This window comes from Enhydra lutris, unplaced genomic scaffold, assembly GCF_002288905.1.
Source record: "Enhydra lutris kenyoni isolate GAN:26980312 unplaced genomic scaffold, ASM228890v2 scaffoldscaffold15, whole genome shotgun sequence".
NCBI classification, from domain to species: domain Eukaryota; kingdom Metazoa; phylum Chordata; class Mammalia; order Carnivora; family Mustelidae; genus Enhydra; species Enhydra lutris.
The window spans coordinates 60,996,153-61,023,562 of NW_019154099.1; the positions used below are offsets into that span (position 1 = coordinate 60,996,153).

At 53.3% G+C, this 27,410-nt stretch overlaps 1 protein-coding gene across 1 annotated transcript in view; it reads left to right on the forward strand.

Annotated features, from left to right (window-relative positions):
• The window catches only part of LOC111147037 (collagen type IV alpha 2 chain), a 156,921-nt gene that overhangs the window by 33,160 nt on the left and 96,351 nt on the right, over window positions 1-27,410 (forward strand). The window contains exon 4 of the mRNA XM_022502888.1: window positions 12,010-12,090. Coding sequence (XP_022358596.1) covers window positions 12,010-12,090 — 81 coding nt within the window. The remainder of the gene's footprint in view (window positions 1-12,009; window positions 12,091-27,410) is intronic.

Sequence of the window (27,410 nt, forward strand, 5' to 3'; positions counted from 1 at the left end):
ACAGATGACTGAGCGCTGCCCCCTGGTCCCCAACCTGGACTCTGAGATGGGAGCTGGTTCACAGACCGTGTCCCGGTGCAAGGAGAAAACTGCCAGCTCACGGCAGGGGACCCCTAAATCACTAAGGAGCAAAGAAGAACATAGAAACCTTCTAAAAGCTGCCCGGCAGGATGAAGTTGGCTGGGTACGCACAGGAGAAGGAGCCAAGCAGAAATGCAGAAATTCTACCCCAGAAGCCAGCCGGCAGGTACCTAAAGTGATGGGGCTTCTGGTGCGGCCTCTCCGCCGGCCCCGAGCCCCTGGGATTTGACTCAGATGGCTGTCGGGTTTGCAGAGGTGAGGCTCCTTGGGTCTGGACTCGAGCCTGCCCAGGCAGACTACTGGTATTCCTCACGCGCCAACACAAACCCGTACCAGCCTTGCCCAGGCCGGTCCTCGCCAAACCCAAACAAAACTCTTATTGTGTCGTAAAAGAGCATTGCTGAGTCCCTCTCACTCACGTAGGTTCATCTTGGAATCCCCCCACCTCTCGCACGCGGGCGGGCTTAGAGAAAGCTCTCCCCGAGCATCCTCTTCTGGAATGAATAGCTTCAAGAGACACAGCCACTCCGCTTCTGGAGAACAATGTTAAATATTCACTCCAGACTCCTGCGCCGGCACGAACAGTGTATGTGCCAGGGCTCATTCATGCCAGAGAATGCCAAGATCTGACATGCTGCGGGAATAAATAAAGCGGAGTAAGGCAGTGTGTGAGGTAACGCATAGCCCGAGCGATGTCTCGGGCCGTCTCCAACTCAAGAGCAGGGCGCGCACAGAGTAACAGTTCTCATGTATCGAGGCCGTTTATTCGAAATTGAACACCAGCAACTTCACTGCACGTGCACCGTACCGCGCGTGCACCATGCTGCCGTCACGCCTTCCCAGCAGGGAGTACACGGGCGGCCTCTCCAACAAGAGTCGAAGGCTCCCGATGGACTGTCCTCCCCAAGCCGGAGAACCGTATCCCTCGGGCTGTAAAGAAGACGGAGTGACGGAGCCTTCATCAAAACGTCTTCAACGTGGCCTTTGTTTGGGGAGGACAATGCTGCTGGCATGAGCAGCGAGTGAGAGAAGGCTGAAGCGACGTCTGTCAGGCTGCCTGCACTTTCTAGAACTCGGCCCAGCTGCGGGACCATCGCCACTCGACGGGAGAGCGACGTCGGTGTGGGTGAAGTTCCGTGAGCTCGCAGGCCGGGCAACAGCATAGCTGGAGGCAGAGTGGATTAACAGTGAACACGGCGAGCCGCCGAAGAATTCCACTCTGTCCCGGAGGCCCAAGCGGTGGCCTTCCCTCCCTGGGCTCTGTGGGGCCGCACCCCTCCCCCGGAGCCCCTGCTGAGTCCCTCTTCCCCATCTTGGCCATGAGGCCCTTGTTCTGGTCACTGAGCCGTCTTACCACTTCCCTCCATCCCCTTCTGTCAAATGACTGCCTCCGCTGTGCTGTAAGACGAAGGACTACAGTTATTGTAGCAATTCTTTACTTACTGGGCATTTTACACACGTGTTCAGCCGTACTGTTATTTTTACTGGGATTAGGACTCCTTTCGCAGTGCTGCGGTTACAAAGTCGGGCGGGTTTCGCATGGTCTGCCTCTAAGCACTCTTTTTTCCCCATAGATCTTGTTGGTTTGGTGTGCGATTTTGCAGAAGGTGAGGGTTTTCAGGAGTAGTCCTATGTGGTGTTCCAGCAGAAATGCCCGCACTTAAAGAGAACGAGCAGGGACAAGATGTGAAATCAACACACCTTTGACCTGGCCATTCCCGAGGGTGAGCGGCTATTGTGTTGGAGTGTTTGGGCAGGTCTCAGCTCCGTGGATGGGGAAGGCAAGGCAGGAGGGAGAACATTCCAGGCTGAAGGCACGGCTTATACAAAGGTATGTTCCGTGTGGAGGAGGGGACCCAGAGGTGTTCACGTTCGGTGCATTTAAAATCCTTAACATTCCACTCATGGGAAAGTATTTGATTAAGCTCTCGGTTGGAGTTGAAAATAGGAGACCTTGAAAGCCCGGGAACTGTGGACGGACAGGAACAGGACTCAGACCGGCAGGTGTCAGGAGAAGCAAGGCGTGCCGGTCCAGAGAAGCAGCCGGGCGTGGGACCAGGGGAGTGCAAACACGGAGTGTGTTGTGTCTTGTGAACAGAGCCCAATGTGGGCTCCAGCTATGGGGCTAACACCAAAAGGACACGATTGTCCCCTAGCCAGGTGCTTGACCTAACTGTGTCCCCCCAAAACTCATGTTGAAATTGTAACCCCGAAGGTGATGATACTCGGAGGTGGGTCTCTGGGAGACGGTTAGGTCACGAGAGCGCAGTCCCCATGACGGGGTTAGTACCCTCATTAAGGGGCCCACAGAGGTCTCTCTCCCTCTACCTGCCACATGTGAGGACACGGCCTGGAGATGCTGTTTGTACTGGGCGTCTGGGCAGCTCAGTCAGTGGGGCGGCTGCCTTGAACTCAGGGTCATGGGATTGAGTCCTGCGTCCAACTCCCTGATCAGTGGGGAGTCTGCTTCTCCCTCTGCCCTCGCTCGTGCTCTCCCCACAAAAAAATAAATAAGATCTCAAAAAAGAAAAAAAGGAAGAAGCTGTCTATCAATCAGGTGCAGCCCTCCCCGGAGGCACTGGCACCCTGATCCTGGATTTCCTGATCCTGATCCTGGGGCAGATCTCTGCTATCTGGAAGCCCCTGGGAGTCTACAGTCTCTCCTGGACGCAGCCGAACAGACTGAGACCCCAGGCATCAGTGGTGACCGAAAACAGGAATGGCGGCCATCTCCATTAAGGATGGAGAGACGGAGGGGGTGGAGGGAGAGTGGCTTCCAGAGCTGGTCTACGGACAGACCCACCAAGGACATCTGGTCAGCAGCAGGTGGCCCCGCGTGGAAGCCTCCAGCGTCTGACCTCCTTCTCCCCGCGTGCACTCAGGGCCAGCAGCTCCAGCTCACGTGCTCGTCTGCTCTCACTCTGCGTTCCTCGTGGCAGCTCGATGTCATGACATCGAGAAGAGGGGCTCTGGCGGGGAGGAGCAGACCGCCTCCCAGGGAGAGCCCCACCCAGCGAGGCACACCCCCCCAGGTCCCGCCCCCGCAGCGCCCTGGCCTTCGTGGGCCTCGTCGCGGTGGCCAAGGAGCTGTCCCAGGAGAGGGTGAGGGACTGGGAGGGAGGCACTTTTATGGAGAACTCGACAAGCTGTTTCAGAGGCCTGGAAAGAAAAAGAACTCACTCTCCTCTGATGCTCGGGAGACCGTTTCATCTGTGACCGAGACCCCGGGACCCCGGCAGGGAAAGGACCTGGCTCAGCCTTTGGAGTCGAGTGAATAAGCTCCAACTTAAAATCGATCCGCGGACGTAGGGAAATCGCCAAGAGAATCCATCTTCCACCGTCTCAGTTGCTCAGAGCGTGCGGCGGGGGGTGGCAGGCGGCAGCAGCTGTGGTGAGAACGATGCACAGACTCCAGGAAGCCCACCACAGTCCAACCTCAGAGGAACCAGAACTCGAGCGATTGGGGTGGTAGGTGCCGCCCGGAAACTCAGACGGTCTGGGCTTCGGGCAGGACACCTCTCTCGGGCTTCCAGATGGGGAGGACCTGCGTTTGGAGGCACCCTCATGCGGCACCGTGTCTCCTCTTAAGGCGACCCGTGGAGCCCCCTGACAGCGCACCCGCAGCCCCATGGCCGCAGCGCACCTGCCTGCCTCCGACGACAGCAGCCGCCACGTCCCTGGGCCTGCCCTGTCCAGGTGACTCAAGATGAGACGCCTCGCAATTGCCACCCAGAACCTCATGCTGGCCCTCCAGAAAGGACGTGGCGGGAGAGACAGGAGGGGTGCCTCTGGCTAGAGCACGTGCCCCCTGCGCCCGCGTCCACACCTGCGCCGGCCCCGACGTGTGGCCGAGTGTGCAGGAGGCAGCCTGCTTCCTCGGGCAGATTCCGCTCCCCACCCGGGTGGGGGAGCAGGGGGGAGGCCAGGGCCCAGGCCTGCGGCAGGAGCTGCCACGCCCACCTCTTCTGGGCCCGCCCGGAAAGCAGCCGGTCCTCACCTGCAGGCAGGCCCACCCACGCTCTGAGATCATCCCCAGCCTCCAGCCTCTGCCGGTGTTTCTCCGGAAGCTCTGGCTGCTCCAGCCTCCAGCCTTGGCGGGGTTTTAACCCTCCTTCCCGGGCTGGGCCCCCGTGCCAGCGGCACCGACCCCAGGGGCCGGGCAGCGTGAAGGGCTCCGTCGGGTGTGTCCTGGCACAACCGCCAGCAGACCGGGGAAGGCGGCCGTGTGCTCGTTTGGCACAGACCGGCTGCCGTGGAGCTGCCTGGTCCCGGCCCCGAGCTGCCTTGCTGTGTCCTCTGCTCGGCCTCCTCGCCACCCACTTCCCGGACGCCCGGCGGCCCGTCCTGGGGGCTCCTCGTCCCTGACTTGGGCACCTCGCTGGCCCGCCGGCCGGCCGTGTGGCCTCCTTTCAGTGTCGTCAGCGATGGTGACGTAACCCAGGGAGGCTCTGGCCTCCCGGCCTCCCGCACTCCCGCGCCCGCCAGTGGCCCGCCCCGTCTTGCCGGGCTCCCGCGCTGGGGGCTTCCTAGCCCGTCCTGTGGGTCAGCACCCCGCACCCGGCTGTGGCCGGCCGTCCTGCCAACAGCAACTCTGCTGGGAAAACACCCCTAGACCTTGAGCTCCCGGAGCAGAAGGAGAGGGTAGAGATGTTGGCCCGCTGCTGCTCGTAAAATCATAGAGGTATGCAAGGATCGGGTCACGTGGCTGGTTGCCCAGGGCCCGCCCGGTGACGTCTGCCGGGCAGGCGTGCCAGCAGGAGTGACGCCATCCCGCAGGTATGCACCTGGCCGCGGCACGGGAACACCATTGCCGAGCTCAGCGTCTGTCCTTTGAACTCGTGCTCACGGTGCCCCCACCTCTCCCTCTGCTCCCCAAACTCCCGGCCCTGTGAGGACAGGCGGGGACTTGGGCACGACTGCTGCGAAGCCCATTGTCGTTGGTACAAGTGCCCTGAGGTTGTTCCCTCCAGGTGGGCCCACGTGTGTCCCCAGCGGTCGTTTCACTGCCGGTACCTGGTGACGCTGTCAGGACCCTGCTCGAGGCCCGTCTATCATGGGCGCCTCGAAATGCTTTCAACAAGGGAAGCTGAGCTGGCCACGTTTCCCACCCGGTTCATAGGGACAAGGGCTTTGTTCTGTGTGGAGCGGCCCTGGTCTGCGTTTCCTCTGCCATATGCTTTGTCTCACTAATACCATGTTGGAATTATTTCCTTAATTTCTAAAGCTGCGTGTACGGAAATGGCTTATATTTCCTGTTTTGATAAACTAATAGAATTTTACTGGGAACTTTGTTCCCAAGTTGGCTTTCTTCTTTGTCGGCTTCTTTTTTGGACTAAAAGGATAATTCTAAAAAGTCAGGCTTGAGTGGACTTGTGACAAAGACAAAGACTTGTATAGATTTTTTTACCTTAAATATGAAAGACGACTACTTTTTTGCAATAAGGGATGTCTGTCTTCTGTGTCTGTCAGAATGGGTTATTCAGTACCTCCCGTGCAGGAAGCTGGGGTTGGATGCTGGGGCCAGTCCAATGGTAAAAGATCTGTAAATTCCCTACAGAGACTTGCTCTTTTTGGCTGGAGGTATATTGGCTTAGAAAGACTTTCTTGGACAAGAAGTTTCTTGGAACATGCAGAGGACAAAATATTCTTTGTTTTAGGACAAATGAGTTTTGTTTCTTGCATTTTCATATAAATTTGGTTAATACTCATTTCTTATGTGCATTCCGAGAACAATGCCGAGCATTTTTTTTTCTTCCATTTGTAAAGATTGTATCAACTGTAAACAGTCCTCACACCCGCAGAAAGAGGGGCCCAGGACCACGGAGTTGCTCCCTTAATAGACGTGGACGGTTCCCTCTGGTAACTCACAGGAAGAGCTTGTCGTAGAGTCTAAGTCTTTTGTGTGTTTCGTTTTCAGGCATGCAAGTTGTTATTTAAACCTATTTTTAAATGTCCTGAATATGAGGACAAGTCTGCTGCTGGGGGAAGCGAGAAAGGCGGTTTTCTCCATGTTTGGAAGGGGCCGGTCCTCAGACACCTACAGACGAGTTTGGCCCGGGCGGCAGCCAAGAGCCTTTCCTCTCTGCCTGATGCTACGTGATACCCGCCAGAGGCAGCGGGAGCCTCGCTCCCCTGGTGCCAGCGGATTGCTCACATACGAGGCGTGGCCAGCAGCGCAGGGGACCGGATGTTCCCTAATCTCCCAGCTGCCCCAGCCTGCGTCCCCTCGACTCGACGGGATTCCATTTATAGATGGCAGACCGGTCTCTGCCTGCGGCCGGGGAGCCAGTGGCCCGGGGCAGAAAAGTCTCCGCTTGAACCTGATACATGCCTGTTCGGGAGCTGGAAAGTAGCTTGTTTTAGAAGCTTCCACGACCTCTGTTCTCCCAGAGACAAAAGTCACCGAGGGATGTAGGTCACGCATGTAGGGTGGTTTGGGTGCGTCTGGGATGAACTGAATGTCCATGCAAATACATGTATTTTTATCAAATCTTTCCAAGAGTAATGATGCCAAGATTCACATAAGGTGCTGAAGAAAAGAATTCCTGTGTAAAAAGCTGACACCTCCCCCCCCCCCCAAAATCTGTTGCTCAAAGGTTTCCACTTGGACCCTGGAAACAGTCTCTCTTACATTCTGCTTGAGTAGAATAACCAGGGTTTCTAGAAAATATATCTATGTGTTGACATTGCCAATTGGCTCATAGACGATCGGGGTCATTCTTACTGCCTAGAATTTCTAATTAGTACAGCAGTGCTGGCTACTGGTTCGGGGCAGGGGAAAATCCAGACAAGAACTGCCTAAAAGGGTGTTCTGAATACGGACTAGAGGACCGAAGTGTTTTTGACACCATGACTGATGAGAAGCTCGGCGACTGAGCCCTCAGTGCCTGGAGCCTCCCCACACGGGCCGCAGGGGGCATGGGGCATCTGGGGGCCAGCACTGTCCCCAGACAGCACGCTGGGTCCTCTCGAGGCGTGGAGGGCACGGGATCCGTGGGGAGTATACTTTCTCCTCCGCTGAAGGAGGCGGCCTCCAGGAAGCCCCAGCGACATGTGTATGCGGAGAGCCTGTTCGAAAGCCTGTCCTGATGCAGGAAATGGAAGGTGGGGCCTGCATTCCTAAGTAGCGCCTGGCGACCCAGGCACTGCGTCCACGCGCCAGGCAGGGTGGGTCCAGGTCCCAGCAGGACAGCAGCATCGCAAGTTGAGATGGAGCACCTCTCAGACGTGCATCTGTCCACCCCCTCCCCCTCCCAGCGCACCAGGGACACTGTGTCCAGACACAGCCTGTTCAGACTCCCCGCTCGCTGTCTTCCCTGCGAGCTCTCCCCACGCCACCCATCCCTTGCCAATATGGCTTTTGTTCTGATTCGTTGTTTAGCAAGAGGCACCCACTTCTCTCCCTGGTGCAGCTCAGAAGCATTCCTGCTCTTCCGTGCTTCTTGTGTTCCAGCCGTTTTCTGTCTTATTTCCCAAAACTTAGAATTCACACTTACTTTTCAGAACAATTCCTGTTGGGTCTACAACACTTGGTAAGACGTCCAGCACTTAACAGCGATGGCAGAATTCCCGCCCGTGGCCCTGTGTCTGCACTGGCTCTCCCTGCCTCCGTACCCCCCTCCCCAGCCTGGAGGGGGCCGCTGAGTCCAGGGGCAGGCTCTGGCCAAGGTGGCCCCCAGGATAAGGGCCCCCGCGGACCTCGGTGCAATGTTTGGCAGTCGCTGAGGAGTTAATGATTGTGCCCCCGAGTCAGACTCTGTCCACAGCTGGGAAGCTGCATCCACAGGTCGAAGCAGTTCCACATCTTGGTAGCAATGAGGCGGCTCTCGTTGAGCAAGGGGCACGGAAGGTGCCCCACGCTTGTCCTGGACCATAAAGCCACAATGGCTGAAACGGAGTCTGGCCGGAATATGGGGGATCCGGCACCGGAGGGGCATCCTGGGGGTCCTGTGAAGACTAGGTTCAAATTCACTCCAGTCCAAGATGCCCTCGATTCCCCGATGGTGGTGACTCCCCAGAGGCCTGGCCTTCCTCGGCCTGGACACTAGCAGCCTCCATCCCTGGGGCTGGAGCAGTGAGGGCCTCGGGTCGGAGGGCAGAGAGGTGGGTCTCTGTGGGGGAGGCCAGTGAGGGATAACAGAGCGCAGGACGGCCCGAGGGGGAGGCCCTGGCTGAATCAGTCCTCTCCGTGACCCTGCCTGACTCTTCCTCTCTTACCACGTCTCCTTCGTGGCGCTTGCCGTAATGTAAAGCATGTGGGCTTCGGTGCTCATTTGCTCGGTTTTCTTGTCCACCTGCGTACAGTCTGTTCCTGGCGTTACACCCACGGCCCAGCACAGTGCTCGGCCCAGAGTAAACATTCAGTGGAGAAGGAAGGAAGGAACGAATGAGCGAATTTGCAAGGGGAGGAGGTGGGTATAGGGTCTCCGAGAGCCCTGGGGCTGTCGTGTTTGATAGGACTGGGGAGCCAGGAGTGCTCCCACGGCTCAGCTGAGGGAAAGGCTCTCCCTGACCACTCCGAGCGGGGAAGCACACGGCACAGGCTCCTCCGTCCTTCCGGAGCCTGGGAGGTAGCAGTTCCTGCAGGAGTGCGAGGACATAGGGCCACGTGTGTGTCGGGGTCAGGCGTGCTCAGGGCAGGGTAAGGCCTTTGCGCTCGGCACAGACCCTCGCCAGCATCGGTCCCATTGGGCTGCGGGTCCTGCTCCGCCTGGGGATGAGGGACATGCAGGCGAGCTCCGTCGGGTGGTTGCCGCGTGGCGGTGACAGGGACACCTTCCACACCTCAAGCTGGGTCTGGGGGAGCCTCCGGCCCTGGTGCTCAGCAGCGTGGCCTCCGTGGGACGTTGGGATGGTGAGCGCAGTGACCGGTGCTGCTGCAGGGGGAGCGCGGGGAGAGCAGAGGGCAGGGGTGTTGTTCCAGAAAATGGTACTGAGGGGAATTCAGACTTGATGCGAGGGACTAGTGGAGAATTCAGCCGGAGCTCCTGAGGGGTCTTGGAGCTGCAGATGGACCACAAGCCGTCCTAGAGACGTGGACGTGAAAGGCCTAGACCCAGGCCAGCTTGTCGTCTTTGCGGGGGTGTGCAGTGGGAGGAAACCGGTCATCTTTACTAAGGAGTTGACCAGAAGGCTCGAGGTTCGTCTTGGGTTGTGTTCAGCGGTAAAATCCAGGGGAGACCCGAGGGCTTGGGGCAAGGGCAGCGGTTGGTGGGGGCTTTTAGTATTCTGTCCTGGGGATGCAGACAGAGGACCCCACAGAGAGGTTCACATACCCCACATTCAAGGTCTTCAGGAGGGCATTCATATCTTGAGAACGTTCCAGATCTCACGTCCCATCAGGGGAATCCCGAGGCTCAGGTCTGAGATTTGCTCAGTCTCTAAGAGACATCTGGAACACATGCTCTGCCCTAATAAAGTAAATGCTTGTGTTCCTCCTGGAGATCTGGCCTTCCAGGCCGTGGGGCGCAGAGCTCTCGTAGATGTCGGAATCCACAGGACTCCCTCTGTAGGCGTGTGAGATGTCAGATGCTGATGGGAAGATACACACGCACACTCACACGCACATATCACACAGACACATCCCATGCCATCGCACACACACACACACACCTCACACCCCATCACGTGCACATACACCACTTCACACACAGACATGCATACACAGGGTTGGGATCTCCATGATGGAAACTGGCTGTGGCTTGTAGAGGCAGCCCTGCCTCACCTCCTGAGACTGGCACCCCGAGCCATGGCACTTGGTCGAGGAAGGGCCAAGGTTGGGATTTATCAAACTTGTGAGTCCCAGCTCCAAAAGTGAAACAACACCATTAGATTTTAAGTACGTTACAGAGAATTCATTTCTATAACTAAGTCCACTGCATATCCTAAGCCTAGGACAGAAAGTCTGTTAGATCGATTTAAAGTCATTTCAACCAATGGTTTATATCCAGGGACTTGGCAAGTGCCCTTAAAATCAAAATTAAAAATAGCCTCTGAAACACCAGATGGAGAATGTGAGTTTTTGGTTCCCCTGGAGTCCTTAGGCTGAGGCATCCCTGTGCCCCTTTCAGACAACTGGCAAATGAATTATTGTGTGAACCAGGGACACCTGCCAAGCCCCCCGTTCGCATCCCAGCTGTACGTAATACAGAGTGTGAATGTGGCTGTCCGCTAGAGTCTCCCTTCAGCGTTCAGGGTAATCCGCAAAACCGACAGCCTTGTGTGGGGCTGGATTTATAAAAACCAGTTATTCAGAACGCTGGGATTTTAAAAAGGCCCCACGGTAGATAAACATCGAAGCGTGAAAAGTCGGGAAATACCGAGAAACACGTTATGAGGGTGTGAAAGGACAATAAATGTGTTTATGTTTACACTGGGGAACTCAGATGGTCTCACACAACGATAACCAAAAGGTTGTCCAGGAAAGGGATCTGTCATCTCCACAGAAAGAACACAGAGTGGTTGCGTGGTCTTAGGTAAACTGTGGCCACAGTCCTTGTGTGCCCGTCCAAGGCTGCACGTGCAGGAAGGTGAGCAGGCGTCGCGGAGGGGCAGCCGACACCGCGACCGTGTGCGCGTGCACAGCAGAGCCATGCCCGGAGCGGGAAGACTCTAGCTGATGCATTAGCACAAAAACAGACAGAAAGCTGACCAGAGGGAGTCCCCAGGTGACCATCCTGCTTAGTCATTGAGACCTAACTTAGAAGAGAATGGATCAGATGAGACCAAATGCACGTTTGTGCCGAGCTGGCACGGTGTGTTATCTGGGGAGTGCTGCTTGCGCTGGGAGGTTTGGCTCAGCGCGCACCAGAAGCTAACCATGGCCAGTGTCCTTGAGTATCAGTTCCCCCCAACGGGGCAGGGTCTGCCGGGCTGGCCGAGGGTGACAAGGGTGACGAGGCAGACAGGGGTTCTGTCGTGCAGACGGAGGAGGTAGGGCCACTCAGGAAGGGGAGAGAAGAGGGCCGATCTGATCGCCACTTCCTGCTCTATTTCGTGCTCTCACCGGTCTGAAAGGGAGATCTCCTGATCCAAAGTCCAAGGCCGTCCTGTACCTAAAATACTGAGATCAAGGGCAAGCAAGCACTGCCTTGGAAACCGTTGGGATTGTCCAGGCAGAGAACTCCCTCCTTCAGCCCCTTGCCTCATTGAAGAGTCCGCCCAGTAAAGACTCGGGAAAGCCTCTTCCCTCCGTCCCGCCTCGTCCCCGCCTCCTTCTGCAAACCGCCACGTCTCACAGAGGGAAGGGAAGGGCTGTCCTCTGCCAGCGCGACCTGGGATGCCGAGAACCCCTGCGGCGGGGGTGAGGGTTTGTGAACATTCCGGCGTGTTTGCAAGGTCTTCCTCCCCCCTCGGAAGCCCCTTTCCCTTTAGCTGCCCCGGCTCCGTGTTGTAGGATCGGGACTCAGTCCTGGTCACCTTGAACCCCCGCCTCGGGGCTGCACACAGCCCCAGGAGCATGAAGGGCCACTTCCTGCACCTGGAGCTTCTCGTTCACACTCAAGTACTTGACACAGAGTGTCCTCGTGGGCTCACCTCACACGGGATCCCCGGATCCGGGGAACACTCCCCCCGACTCTCCCGGCCCAGGACGTAGCTTGCCATCCGGCATGGAGCAGACGCCTCTAAAAGGCGTTTTGACTGTAGAAGGTGCGGCACCTAGAGTGACCCTGACGTAAACCCTGGACCCCGGCTGATGCCGCTCTGATGGGGACATTGGTAGTGGGGATGGCTGCATGGGGGATCTGGGGGGTGCACAGGGACTCTCTGTACCCTTGGCTCCGGGCCCAAAGCTGCCCTAAAAATTAAAGCCTGCGTGTCGAATGGAGAGCCGGCCGCTGCAGTTGGACGTGCTCTCAGCGGACGGGGCCCCGCCTGTCGCAGCGGACAGCATTTGGGATAACACGTTCTTTGTGCTTCCTCGTGCAGGGCGTGAAGAAGTTTGACGTGCCGTGTGGAGGGAGAGACTGCAGCGGGGGCTGCCAGTGCTACCCCGAGAAGGGAGGACGGGTAAGTCCCAGCGTCGCGGACACCAGACTCTTCCGTAGCCTTCTGTCCCAGACACTGGTGCCTTCAGGCACCTGACTGAGTCAGTCCACGCTTGCCCGAGAAATTCAACACAGACTCGTTCTTCCGTTTCAGAGCAAAGAGTAACATAATGCAAAGTTTAGTCGATGTATACAGGTTCCAAGTGGAGAATGGTAACGTTTTTATGCATCTCTTGTTCGTTGTTACAGATAGATACACATGTATGATGCAACTGTGTTTTATACCGTGATTTTATACATAAGCAAATGTTCTGCAAAAATATGATGTAAAGAAAGCATGGTTGGGTCTACCCTGCAGTGTAGACATCCCGACAGGAGGGCATGAGCCTCCTGCCGTATAGAAAATCAGTCTCACTTTCAAAATTCGTCTGCTCACCCCGAATGTCCTTTATGTAGCGAATTTGATCAGGTAAGTGGGAGAGAAAGCTCAGTCCCCGTCACTGCCAGGACACCTGGCGGCACCTGAATCACGGTCTGCTACTGGGTTTAATGTGTCCAAAGTGACAGGCTTTCCTGCTGCCGGTGAAGCTGATGTCTGGGTCTTGGCATTACTGATTTTAAACAGATATTATTTGTGTTTCTCCGTTGAAGCCCATTTTCATGTGGGGAGCAGTGTTTGTTTTATGACTCAGTCTTTTGAGTCTTCGTGCCTTGGGATCGCGCTTCCCTGGGGAACTCCTGCCTGTCCGGGGTCCCGGGCCGGGTTGGGAGAGGCGGTTGGGAGGTGGTGCCTGTGCCCCTGCCACCGTCGCATCAGAAACTACAGCACCGCGTGGAGGTTCCAAGTGCGCCTCACCACCCCGAGTCCTGCAGTCGGTGTTTGCAGTCCCCATTCCCTCCGCCCAAGAGGAGGACGTGTCTCCGTGGAGCTTGGCCTCTGCGCTGGGCGTGACGTCACACGCCGTCTCCTACCTGAGTCCCCTCCAGAAGCCAAATTAGACTTTGGGCTAAGGAACCCCTTTACAGATGTGTCGGTCTTCCTCCCTCACATGTGACTGACCAAGCATCCTTTCAAAGCTGAAGATCACGCCTGAGGAGGCTTCGGTCCCCACGTCCTGGGTCCTTCCAGAACCTCAGTCCTGGGGACAGCTGTTGGCTCTGATGTCATCTAGGTTCCCCTGCCTGGAATGGGGGCATTATGCTCTAAGAATTGCTAATTGAAGATTGTGCATCAGCATTTCTTAAGGGTTGAGTATTTTTTAAATATATGGAAGCCATTTGGTGAGATTTAATATCCTCCTGGGGGTCCCTTGGTATAGACTTTCCCAGCGATGTTTCTGGAGCAGGGATGACAATGGCTCACTGCGGGGCTCTCCCCTCCCCGAGCCCTGGGCAGCCCGACCTTGTATGGGAAAGAGGAAGACAAATTAGTGGTTTATGAATGTCTGTGGGACTTGCTGGGTGGGAGGGAAGTCGGCTCCAGAGAGCCCCCGCGTTCCTCTCCATGGGATCAGCCAAACAGAACCCAAACAGAGCACGAGGTTACTGGGTCTATTCTGTTTCACTTTTTCATGATTGTTTCATGCAGAACTGATCTATTAGCATTTCCCATGATGGTTTTATGCGAATTTTGTTCTTCTGTAAAGATGGTTCGTTCTGATTATTTTGTTTTAGTCAAGGATAATTAACATACGGTGTTGTGTTAGTTTGGGGTCTGCAGATTTAACGATTCAACAACTGTGTGCATTCCTCTGTGCTCATCGAGAGCAGTGTGCCTTCAGTCCCCTTTATCTGCCTCCTCCCTCCTCCCACCCCCTTCTCTGGCAACCAGCAGTTTGTTCTCCGTATTTAAGAGTCTGGTTTTTGTTACTCTCTTTTCTTCTTTGTTTGTTCATTTTATTTCTTAATTTCCACCTATGAGTGAGATCGTATGGTATCTGTCTTCCTCCAGCTGACTTATGGCCCTTAGCGTTTTATTTTATTTTAATAGATGACGCCATCTACATAGTTCCATACTCTTACGATGCCAGGGGTCTTCTCGGAACGGTTATTAGGAGGGAGACTTCTGAGGGTCCCTAGGTCTTCCTGATTCAGTAAGTTTGCTTTGAGCTCTGTTTCCCTTTGGCCTTCATGAACACAGTTTGTGCCTGAGACCGTTTGTCTATCTTGCCTAGTAAAGTAGATAATGGCCACCTCCCGGTGAATTTGGTTAACAAGAGAAATCCGGAGCTCCGTGCGGGTTTGACTTGCCTCTCCTTCAGCCAGTAGTGATGACATGAAGCTGAGATGTGGCGGCTGGCTGAGTGGTTGGTTCAGGGACCGAGCTGCATGCTGGCCCCCTTGGGGCCCCGCCTGTGGGATCCAGCAGGTACAGCATACAGAAAGCAGGCCCCCTCTATGCTTGCCTCTCTCCACACTGCCCAGCTCCCCAAGCTGCCCTCGGCCTTGCAGCCCCAAATCGGGGTGTCTTAGCAATCAGACCCCGGGACCTGGGTGCACCATATTGGGTGTCCATCACCAAGATGGTAGAAATGCTGACGGCGAGTGGTAAGGAAAGGGCTCTGGAGGACGAGAAACGACACCGTGTATCCTCGCGTTACCGGGATTATCTGCTGCTAGGACCCTTGGGTCTCCTTCATCCAAATGCTCATTAAGACACAGTATCTGTCTTAGTTCCTCAAGCCCAGTCTCTGTACGTTAAACATCTGTTAATTAACAGATTTACCCAGATGTGTTCCTATACACCGCACAGCTATTTCCGTCCTTACTCTTGGACTGATAATATTTTTTAAAAGTAAAGTAATGCATAAAAATAGCGGCTGGGCAGATTCTGCCATCAGAGAGCTGAGTGCAGCGCTCGTTCTTTCCCACAGCGTCCCCCAGGGCCCCTCGCCGTGGATTTTCCCCATGGAGCTTCTGGAGCAGGGATGACAATGGCTCAGTGCGGAGCTCTCTGCTCCCCGAGCTCTGGGCAGCCCAGCCTTATATGGACACGGGGTAGAGTTCACTTGCTCGTCACCATGGTGACAGCCGACATCAGAAACTGTATGTTACTGAGTAACTTTTGGACTCAGAGCAGAAATCACAAATGCACTATGGATTCCGACTCCAAATAAATTCTCATGTTACCGAATGAGTCAGCTCCGTGTGAAGCGTCTTCTCCAGCCCTCAGTGGTGGGTGGTGGGTTGCGGCAGGGGGGTGGCTGTCTCTCCCGGACGGAGCCATCCCACCTGTGGGTCAGCGGCTCCAACAGCCGGGCTGCGAAGGGCAGGGGCTGGGGCCCCGCTGGGTGTGCCGCCTCACTCCCCAGCCAGAACTGGAAGGCACAGAGGATGTTCTAGACCCCGTTCCCACGGGAGGGAAGGAGGACACCAGCACAGGGCATGAATGACCTACTCCAGTTCTGTCCCGAGCAAGACTCAGACATTTTTGGATGAATTCTTCTCCCAGTGCTTGCCTTCCGCCTTCAGTATGAAGGAGGTTCTCCCGGGTAGGGGGCGAGAACACGGGCAAGATGAAAGGAGGTCTGGCCCTCTTTTCTCAAGTTATGACTCCCTGGCCGGTTCTCCAGCCTTCTCTTCTGTTGTTCAGGAAGTCAACATAACTTTAAGAAATGAACGAATACGGGGCCCCTGGGTGGCTCGGTTGGTTGGACATCGGACTCTTGGTTTCAGCCAAGGCCATGATCTCAGGGTCATGAGATCGAGTCCAGCGTCAGGCTCTGCAGTCAGTGGGGAGTCTGCTTGGGGGTCTCTCTGTCCCTCCCCCCATGTGCACACACGCACTCTCTCTCTAAAATAAATAACTTTTTTTAAAAAAAGAAAGAAATGAATTAATACTTGATTGATGTTAAAAGCTCTGCATTTAAAATAACCTATTATGTATATATTGTGGTGATTAAAACTCGTAAGTCCTAATTCGCCAATATTCCACAGGGTGATAGGCACAAAGGAAGTCAGTCTCCTAACCTCTCAGACTTTCCCACCGCCAGCAGTCCTACGATCTCCAGCACCAGACAGAGCAGTGTGGCCCCCTGACCTGTCTCTATCTGTTTTACTCTTTCTTTCCTTATACATTTTATACTTTCCCTTCCTCCGTGGAGGTGGAAGGCCATTGGATGGACAGTATCAGAGTTCATTTCTGTTGCAGAACTTCTGGGGAGCGGAGTGATGCTCCAGGTCACTCCAAGGTCAGTAGTACAGAAAGCGTAAGGAGGGCAGGCAAGGCGTCTGGTTCAACAAACTGAGACATCTTTGTCTTTGCTCATTAATGTACCTGAAAGGTCATGAAATTCTCAGGTTTTTCCAGCTGAAGTCAGTTTTAATTCCTTATTTCCATCCCTTAGACAGGTTTACGTCCCCCAACCCTTTGGCTTCAACTGTCCACCAGGACAGGCAGGTTATTCTAGCTTTTTAATGCTCAACCTTCCCAGGACACCTGTTGCCCTGGGCAGTCAGATATTTTAGACATTGGTAAAAACCAGATACTGTTTAAGCCCAGATGGTGGGGAATTGTTGGGATGGCCAGGCTTTAGTGGGAGAGAGAGAACCTACAGCTTTGACTCTGTGCCAGCCCCCACGTGAGTGTTTGGGCATCTCCCCCATCACTCAGCACTCAGCCAGCCACGCTCGCCCCCCGTGGGCCTGACAGCACCCCCCCCACCGTGGGCCACAGGACCAGAGACGAGCATCTCCCGGGCGAGGTGGTCACAGCCCCTGGCAAACCGGGTGTAGCTGTGGTGTTCTTCTGTGCAGCCAAGAGTTTCCCACAGTCTGTGGGTCCCTGGACTTGAGTCAAAGTATGAGTAAATAATTCTTAACCTCACAAGATTCCTTAAATTCAACAACGTAAATCAAACCAAGAGAAACCACAGAGACGCATGAGAGGGGACGCGGGGAGAGCGGACAGAGGACTCCGGGAGGTGGGTGGAGGCAGGTGGGTGGGCACGCAGGAAGGCTCACTGTTTGGCGCTTGGGGTCGGCTCAGAAGGGCAGCAGCAAAGAGACAAAAGAAAGAACTTTAAGAGCCCCTGGGGAGAGCAGCCCAGGGCCGCGAAGACGCACGTGGTAGGCAAGGTCTTCTCTCCAAGGCGAGTGGCAGTCTTGCTCCTGAGCGAACCTTCTACCCTGTGTCGCCAACATAGCCTCAGCCTTCCGTGCGAATAGCCAGGATTTCACAAAAAATGGAAATGGCTGCGTACAAATTTGAGAGCTGGGAAGAGCACCGCAGCGCCGTGGGAGCCTCCATTCATGGTCCGCGCCTGCCGCAGGTTTCCGTGGCAACGCGATGGTGCCCTCCGTCATCTGAAGACCCTCGCCCGTTGGGGGTAGGAGCATTGGGGCTGCCGTGGCAGATGCGTTCTCGTGGCGCACTCAGAACCCTTCACAGAAGCCACGTGCAGTATCTCGTGTGCTGTCCCAGCCCAGAAAGGACAACTCGGAAAGAGCGCAGACATCACCTGCGTGCTGGGCTTATCTAACCGCTGCCCACACACCCTCTCACCCGCTCTCAGCGTCCTGTGGTTGTTCTTAGTGTGCGCTGGGGACGGGCGCTGGCTCCAGCTCATCCCGTCCCTCAGTGGCTGCACAACTGGCCTGCGTGGTTGGTCTCTGCAGTGAGGGCGGTATTCCAGCAGGTGTAGACAGTGTCTGCCTAACTTGCAGATCACACGTAGTGATGCACTTTTCACGATTTCTGGTTATTTATGGAGGGGGGAGGGGCAGAGGGAGAAGGACAAGCAGACTCTGCGCTGAGCACAGCACCCGATGCGGGGCTCAGCCCCATGGCCCTGAGATCATGACCTGAGCTGCAACTGAGCATTGGACGCCCAACCGACAGAGCCACCCTGTGCCCCAGTGATGTGCTTTTAAGGAAACCCCGGCTTCCTTTTAGCCGTGGAAGCTGCCAGGCCTGCAGCACTCCAGTAGGCCTCATGCATCATCTGCAAACCAGGTGCTTGTCTAAGAAAAGGGGGTGCACGCGTGAACAGGGGTGCCCTGAGAGCCCGGGCAAAGGGATATGCTGGTGGGAGGCGAGGTCCAAGAGGAAGGGTCAGGGACAGTGAGGTTGTGTCCGAGTCCTAGGGAGGTGAGAAGCCGTTGAGGAGACGTCCTTAGAGAAGGCATGTGACTTAGAACTCAAGTCACAGAGCTCTTCATGTGCGGACGATGGTGAGGTTCCTGTTTCGATGATCCTTCCACTGGTCTAGCTCTAGTCAAAGAAAACGCCATGAAACTTACACACGGCCATATCTGGCCACGAGAATTTGAAAACAAGTGTATCCATTTGACGCACGGTGACTATACATCCACCCCCTGTCGGTTCCGGCTCGCACCAGGAGTATAGAAGTGATCAAAGCCGTCAGTATCCCTAATCCTTTAGACCTTCCTGCCCCCACCCTCTCCAGAGGAATTTACTGCAAAGATGGAAATGTCCTATATCTTCGCTGCCCATCACGGATGCTTGACCATTTGAAATGTGGGTAGTGAAACTTTTCATTTTAGTTAATTTTAGTTAACGAAAATTCAGATTAAATAGCCCCGTGGCTACCGTGTTGGAGGTCACAGTTGTAGCGAGTGTGGAGGTGGAGAGGAGGGGAGCCAGGGAACTCATCGTGAGTCTAGGAGAATGTTCTAGGCGTCAAGTCCGAGGCAAAACGAAGCACGAGACGGAGTCAGGCTTTTGTGAAATAAGACCTGCTTTTGCAACCTGCTGCACTGAGACCGTTACACAAAGGCTGTTAACTCAGAAATACAGAGACCCACAAGCAGGGCACATCGGAAGTGGTGTCTGTGCCGAATGTGGTTCATCGCAGCCTCCTGGGGACATTGGCGTTTCCAGTGCAAGCTCTGATCAGGACCTCCCCTTCGGGAAAGTCCTTGTCCAGTAGCTTTGGTGCAGGAGACCTTGGGTCCTCCAGCGCTCAGCATCGGGACAGCAGGCTAGTCTCCCTCTCTTTCTAGCAAGGTCAAGTAAGCATTTCCTCAAAGCGAGGCTTTCAGGATGCTGTTGCAGAAATGCGTGGACGGCGCAGCCAGAGGAGAGAGGAGCTGCGGCAGGCGCCCCAGCCCACGTCCACTCTTGCCAGCCCAGTATGTATGGTCATGATTTCGTTTCAGAAGGACCATCACGACACGAGTCAGGATTTGATAGATAATAAGCCAGCTTGGAGCTCATCCAAATGGAAGGATGCATGGTTAAAATCCCAAAAAAACAAAATTATAATACCTCATCACTGAATGGACTCAAAGAACATCGTTCTGGACAGAATCTGATGGTTGAAAGTCAAGGCTTAGAGAGAAAAATGTGTCTTCGTTACCACTGAAATCGCCATGTTCCTTATGCCCGGGACAGACCACCCTGGGCTGACTCCTACCAGTGAAAGCAGAATTAAGCAAGAGCAGCCGTGAAAGCCCCCGGTGAGAATTGCTCACAGCGGCGTGTCACCTCCAGAGAGCGGCCTGAGACCGGTGCTGGTGACGGCCAGCAGGAACTCGACTGGCAATGGAGCCAGCGGAAGACACGGTTCCCACAGGAGCAGTCTATGTTCACTGACCAGTGGTGGACACGTCGGCTGTCTTAGTATCTGAGTGCCGAGGAAGAATTTTAAATGTTTTCCTGCTGGATTCGTCCACTGCATCCTCTTCTCACGAACACTACACATAAACACCCCCAAACAGGTGCTGTGGCAGCCGGCGCCACGTTCCTTCATCAGGAAGAAATCTTCCCGCGCTCTTGACCCCAGGTGGGGCTCGTGGCAGGTGGTTGCTTTGGCGCCTCAGACACCACCAATCTTTCTCGAAGGGTCTGTGACTCAGGGCAGTGGGGGGAGGGGGGCACTATCTCTGAGAGAAATGTGCATCCGAGCGTTCCCCTCGGAATTTACACCTAAACAGACGAAGCGTTGAGTAGACGTGGTCAGAGCCCAAGCAGAAGGGGGAGCCGCATTGAGAGAAAACCTTTTTCTTTTTTTGTACTGAGGCAAGTCTCTGTTCTCCCAAACCCTTGACCATAAACTGTGATCAGATTTTGTGCTTGTGTGTGCAGAGCACCAACCCGTTGGCTGGCCGGCTGGTCAGAGCCGGTGGAGGAACCCCTAGGAGCTCCCCGTGGATTCTGGGTGGCGGCCAAAGCCAGCAGAATTGTGGGGACGCAGGCCGTGCACGCCAGCCTCTGGCCCTGTGGGTGATGACCAAATGATTAAGTGGGCTCTGGTCCAGAGTTGACAGTCGGAGGGAAATGGCCTCTCATGGCTTAAGGAAAGTAGAACGTCGGTTCATGGCCAGGATAACGGTGACAACGATTTGGTTGTGTCTAATTGAAAATCTCACCCAGGCTCCGATGGACTGCGGAGAACCTGGGGAAAGAGCAGTGAACATTTCTACTGTTCTCCGGACTGACCAAAGCTCTACCTTTAGAAATCCTTCATTTTTCCTAGCGCCTAATGGAATGTTTCGACCAATATAGCATTAAAGCGTTTCCTCTTTTCTGTTATAGAAAGCGCCAGTCTTCAAAGACTTTGTTTTGTTTTATTCATTTCCAGTTCATTCTTAGTGAACAATTGCAGGAGTTCTAAAAAGCCCAGAGCAAGGTTGTTACCAAACATCATCTGTTTTCTAAAAGCAACTGCAAGTAGACATGTTGGCTCCGTGTCTGTCTTCTCTCACACGTGGGAAGAGAGTGTCTCCCACTGTTCAGTCCTCTAGGAACGAGCGTGAGCACCGCACCTGCCCACAGCGTTCTTCTGCAAGTGCTTCCCAGGCCGCCGGGCTGACAGGGGGCCCGACGCACTTGCGTCCGTGTCTACACCCTCTTACCGCAGACTGCTTCCATAGCAAAGAGAAAACCAGGAGAGCGTGGGGCAAAGTTTTGAAATTACTTTTTGTTTTCTTCCAGAGATAGTAAAAGAGTAACCAGAGAAAAATGGCAGAAATGACCAGACCAACTGCCTTGCACACATTTTCCGTGCCCAAGGGCCTTTTGAACCTGCACCTGGATGAGCACATCCCGGGAAGGTCACAGTTCTAGCGAGTGTGGAGGTGGAGGGAAGGAGGGAATCAGGGTCCTCTCGTCTCTGCTCTATGTTCTTCCCCCTCAAGTCTGACGCTGTCTCCCTTGTCCTTGATGGTCACAGACAGAGAAGCCGTGTACATCACTGGCAGTGGGGTGAGCATAAAATGAATTTGCTTCTAACCACTTTGGGCATTTCAGAATTTCCTTAAGAAGCTGCCTGACCTGAGATCCCGAGTACCCTGTGATCCTAAGCCCTCTGGCATCCCACCCGAACTAGTCCATTGTGGTGTAGACAACTAAATCATTCAAGTCGTCCGATGTCTGACTCATACGGGAAGTACAAAGCAGGCCTTTAAAAGGACATATGTCCCCACTGATGGGAAAGGTCAAAATATCCCTGTCCCTTCCCTCTCTGTGTCCAGCCTTAGAGTTTGAATTCTAGAAGAATGAAAGCAGGAAGAGCCGTCCCAGTAACCCACTACAGACCCTGTATTGATGACCGCTTCCTCCTGAGCCACTGGGAGGACCTTAAAGATCCCGCCATGGAAACAGAAGTTTTTGTATCCAAAACACTGCGGGGATGGATAATTCCTAAAGGGTTGGAACCAGAAAAGGGGGGGGAGGCAAAACAAAGTGGAAATGAGATGGAAGTCATTAATGCTGGGTAAATAATGTCTTTGGCCTCCCAGTCCTCAGCCGCCTGGTCAGCGTTGGTGTTTTTTATTAAACTGTTGTCTTTGTGAGGCCTGTAACGATTCTTCAAACGTAAAGTCTGTTTTAAATAAAGAAACAGAAGGACAAATGAATTCTAGGGTGAGCTGGGGCTCTGTAATAAAAATTGAAGTACCGGGGTGTTTTAGCTCTGCATGGTAGCAATTAAATTCTTGTTTTAAAAAATACACTTAAAGTGGCGATAATGGCGTTTTTAAAGCCTCATGAAGATAACACTCGTATTTCAAAAGAGCCCTGACGTCTGGATCAGTATGACTCAGTGCGCCCGTGTGGAGGGTCTCTCAACAAAAGTAGGGACTCTCAGATTTGGTACATGTTGCCAGGGCCCCTGAGGACCCACAAGTCCACAACGAGAATTCTGTAATTCTCTAGGAAGCAGTTGTCTTCTGTTAACATCCTGCTCTGCAGCCCGGCCCAGGGAAGGGGCAGCCCTCATACCCAAGCAGAGGGCCGGGGGGCTCCGGCCACACCCCCCAAGCGGCAGGAGGGGGTGCTGAGGAGGAGCCCAGACAGTCTGAGCAGAACCTGAAACAGGAGGCCAGGCTTCCTGCACTTGGAGCCCTTGGGGTGAATTCCTCCTCCTTCAACACCTGATATTTTACAAATATTTGTATTTCTCTCCAGAGAACGATGGAATTATGGGTCTAGTAGGGCAACAAGCCTCCCCACTGTCCCACCCAGGACGAAGGGAAGGAGACAGGAGACTGATGAGAGCCCTTTCTGGTCTTGGAGGGCTTTCCTGGAAAAAGAAACAAAACTCAGAATAGATTTATATATGTCCAGAGTAAAGTCCATCTTCAAAACTCCATTAATGAAAGTGTAGGATATGATTGCATAAGAAAATAATCTTAACTCCTAACTCACCGTTGAGCCAAAGAGGTTCAGCTCTCCTTCCACATCAGAATTCTCCTTTGGGACTTGCCGATAACACTGAGGCCCCCTTGAAATTTCAGAACAGTAAGATTCATTCCATAGGCTTCACTTAAAAGAAACCCAGTGGTAGACATGCCATTGATAGGACCTTAAGTAAGCCTGGTTGAGCCTCAAGGATATTCCTTTCTGTCCCCTTGTCAACTTCACATTTTTCTTAGAATTGATTTCTCCTTTAGCTGGTGTTTTTATGAGCTTGTTTTGCCCTGAGAGAGTGTTGTTTGAAAACAAGGGATGCCCAGGGCAGTGATATCAGCCTGCTCCTCGAGTGTTTCCCAGGAGGTAAACTGCAGAATGTCCTGAAAACACAGATGTAGCCCCCACAAGTCACAGAGGAAAGTTCTGTTAGTGCCGTACCTGTATCAAACGTAAACGGTCCTTTTTTAGACACTCAGTCAAACTGGAGGGAAGGACAGAGCTTGAACTGAACCATAGCATGAGGGTGTTTCATTTGGAATCCAACAAGGCTGAGGTAACGCTCGTAGCTACGACGCAACTGTGCAGACAGCTTCGTGTGTGCGTCAGCCATCATTGGGCCACTAAAGTTGGTGCCTCAAAGAGCGCACCTTGGACGCTACTGATGGGCGGTTCCTCGCCCAGAACCACCATCACAGCACACGGAGGGTGGCCCCACACCGCAGCCCGTACCATGGCTGCTCTCACCAGAGCTCTGGAGGAAACTGCCCCCTAGGAAAAGCTTAGCTTTGACACACCTGCTTCCCTGCAGGAAGGAGTCCTCCCCCCATCACACCCACCGGTACACACGAGCATGGATGCCCCAGATGTCGGCGCCCACGTGCCACTCCCACCCAAGCCCCTCTGCCCCAGTGAGCTTTCCTTCGCTCGTCCCTCTGCCAGCCCTCAACCAAAGCTCCTGCTCCTCCACATGTCCTCATCCCAGCAGGATTTAGGAGAGCACGCAGTCTCCTAAGCCTTAGCATATCAAACTATCTCATGTTGCTTTCACGGGACCCCTGACTTCCTGACCCATAGCTCATAGGAAGACCGCCACCTCGTCCTCAGCACCTTTTTCTGAGCGTCTCGCTTTCCTACTTCAGGCCTGGCCGCCCGATGTCAGCTGAGGTTCCAAGCAGCTGCCTGACCGGTGCCGAGGGCACGGGACTGTTTCCCCCTGGATCTGGATGCTGTGCCCCTGAACCCCGTCATGAGATCCTGTCACCCCTTTTTTACCAAACATGCTCTTGCATCGGCTTGTACGAGCTGTACCTCCACCCAAAAATCCGGGGTGGGGTGCCTTCAGTAAGTTTTTTGTTGTGTTCTTTTTTGTTCTTGTTTTTTGACTGTTGGTCTCCCGTGCATACAATTAATTTTTGAACCCTGATCCAGGATTTTGCTCGACTTCTGTGAGGCTGAAGGATGCAGCCAGCATTTCTGGCTTGGCAGTGGGGGACACGTGGGTGTTCTGCCCCGAGTCTTTCTCTCTTACTTGTCCGGCACTGAGCTAATTCAAACCCAGACATTCCATGAAGATGGCTGGTAACCAAAAAGGAGATTTCTAAATGTTAATTGCCACGGGTATTTTTGGGACTTTATTTTGAGGATAGCACTGATGAAAAGGGGTATGCGGCCATCTGCATACCCTTGAGTAGAATAAGCAGACTAAGGAAGTAAACAAAAAGAACTTTGTGGATGAAAACAAACTCCTCAATTCCAGAAGATTAAAAAGACTTCTTTAGTAGAAGGAAATAAAATTTAACAAAACGGGTGCCCTTCAAAAATGTCAGTTATCTTGGAAGGAAAGATGAGTAATGGAAATCCCATGTTGATCAGAAGGATGAATAGATTAGTCCCATGAAGCTGACATTGATGGAGGGCACGGGCCCTGGGCTGCCATCCCATGTCCCTTCCCAGTAGTCACGGGAGCGGTCGGAGAAGTCTTCCCAGATAAGATCATTCCTCCTAGATTAAGGTATATGAGATACATAAATAACCCCATGATTTTGAGATATATACATCCTCTCTGTGTGTACATACACATATGTATATTTACAGATTTTCATTTTGTATATTTTAAGTTCATTAAACATATTATCTCTGATGTATGCATGTTTCCAGGAGAACAGCACCTTGCTACCATAGAAAACCCTTATCACATGCTCAACATGGCATGTTAGTTATTTTTAGCATTTAGTCTTATCTTAGAAATTAAAATGAAGCCTCGTGTGTATTTCGAATGCTCTAAAACTTTATCAGAATACACTGTTGCCTTTTTACATTCATCAAGTTTTTATATCCAACCTAGTCCAGATGTTCCTAAACACTTTGTCCAAGAATTGACGATTATTTTCAAAACCAGTGAGCGTTCTGGATCTTCCTGTTCTTTGGGCACAAGTACCCCCCATTCTTCAGGAAACGTGGGGAGGTATCACTGCCCTAGGACAGAACTCTAGAATCCAGCCTTTCTCCTCTGATCTGACTCTGACTGTTCCAGGAATTCAGCGTGTCATTCCCGTTTCCACCCGCATGCCCCAGTGAGCACGATACCCTGCTGGCTGTGCGTCAGCAGGAACTCCCAGAATAAACCTGCAGGGAGTTGGCTCACAGATAGGAAGGGAGGCAGGGGCTGCGGGCACTGCCAGGACCACACTCCCACCCAAAGTGGACTGGGGAATCCCCTCACCTTTGCTTTGTTTTTAGAAAAGGATGTGACATCCCACTCTGGGAGTTTCCAAGTGTCCTTACTGTATTTCACGGAAATTTAGAACATAAAAGAAACAAGTACAGTTGGGTCTTTCAAGAAGTTATTGACAACGGTGCCATTAATTTCCCAGAGCCAGACGCCCTGGGGCCCCATGAAGCACCGTGAAGGTGGTTCCTTTGAGAGTGGGGGCACAGGTCCTGACACGAGGTGGGGTCACGCACCAGAACAAATACTTTCCCAAAACCTCTCAACAGACAGTTTTGTCCTAGAAAAAAAATAACTTTTCTGTCTCTGAGGACCAAGTCAGACTGACCCACTTTACCTCCCTGTGGCTCGTGAGCTATTTCAGAATCTGGGAGTCTCCTTCTGACAGGGCGGGGCGGGGGAGGGAGAAGGGCCGTTCTGTGTAGTTTGCTGCTGGGGGAAGTTGCCCTGTGTTATCGTTTCAATCGGATCATCGGTGTTATGCTATTGTTTCCAATTCAGAGGCATCTTACTGTTTGGGTAGAACTGTGATTCGTTTCTAACATGAGCTATTTCTGGAAGGCAAATAAGCTTTTTTCCCATCTATAACGATCTTTTGTCCTATTGCCAGTAGAGAAACCTGGAAAGATAAAATTTCCTATTTAAATTGTAGTGATTTTTGCCCTGATATTTTGCCCTGATATTTTTCCGTTTTAAATCCCATCTTGTGGTCACTATAGCAAAACATGTATATATATATACATATATGTGTGTGTGGTATATATGTGTGTGTGTATAAATGTGTGTGTGTGTATATATATGTAATTTTAAAACCTTCATATGAAATAATCATTAGTATCTTGTTCCATTCTTTGAACATAGCAGGTGTTTCCTCTGCCTTCTTGGCAGGCTTTCTTGTTTTTCTTTTGTTTCTGTGTCTAAATTTCCCATTGTCTGGGGCACGCTGTTATGGGAGATTATTGTTCTGGTTCATATGGTTTTACTTCCAAAATGTGGTGTGGGTTCTGTTGTATGTTGGCCACTATGGAACGATCTTCCCCATTTTTGAACAGCCATATGGTTTAGTGACTAAACGTTTATTTCTGGTCACACAGTATTTCTCAGAGGTGGGATGTCCTCTACCTGTTTTTGCAGTTAAGGAAGAATCGTAATGATCTGACTGTAAGTTCTTCCTGCCCGGGCTCTTACTCATTTGGGGGACCCGTTCTATTTCAGTAGCTCATTTGGGCTGCAGAATGCCCGGATGGAGTCAGGAGTCCCCCACACAGGCTGCCCCACCGACACCAGCAGAACATGTAGGTGGGAAGGCGCGCCGCACGTGGTAGCCTTCTCAGCCTCCCTTGACGGTTAATCAGACGTTCGGTGGCTCGTACGTTGGCAGAACGTGTTTTATCTTACCTTCACCGAGGGTCCATCGGAAAGGGTTCCGAGCAGTGAAGTACCAGACTCGTCTGCTCTGCAGAGCAAGAACCAGACTGTCTCACGGAGCCTCCCCCAGCGGGATGAGTCGAGAAGCAGCCATTACAGTCCAAGCACTGTCCAGGGAAGTTCTGTACCGCGTAGGATTGACACCAAAGGCTTCACTCCTGTTTCTGCGGGAGGCTTTGGTACACCCCGAGGGCGAGGGACACCCCAGCTGAGGGATACGCCGTCCGATAGAGCTGTGACTCACAGACACTCGGCTGGGCACACGGGACAGAAATATCCGGGGAATCTGCGGTACCCCTGAAATTGTCGCCGACTCTGCCGGATTTTGTGCGGAAATGTGTCCCATCGTCACACTGCCGTCTTTCAGCAGCTGTTAAATTGTCCTGTCTCTGTGATTTTTTTTTTTTTTTACTAAACCGTAAGTTGATGGGACACGTGCTCGGTGAGCATCCGTTCTATTTGTCCTTTTTTGGGTTCTGCAACTCTTCAAGGAGATGACCTGGTCCTTGACGGCCGCAATCCGATTCTGTGCATCGACAGCGTGGACGGAGAACCCTGGAGTAACTCCTCAGATCGAGCAGCTTGAGAGTTC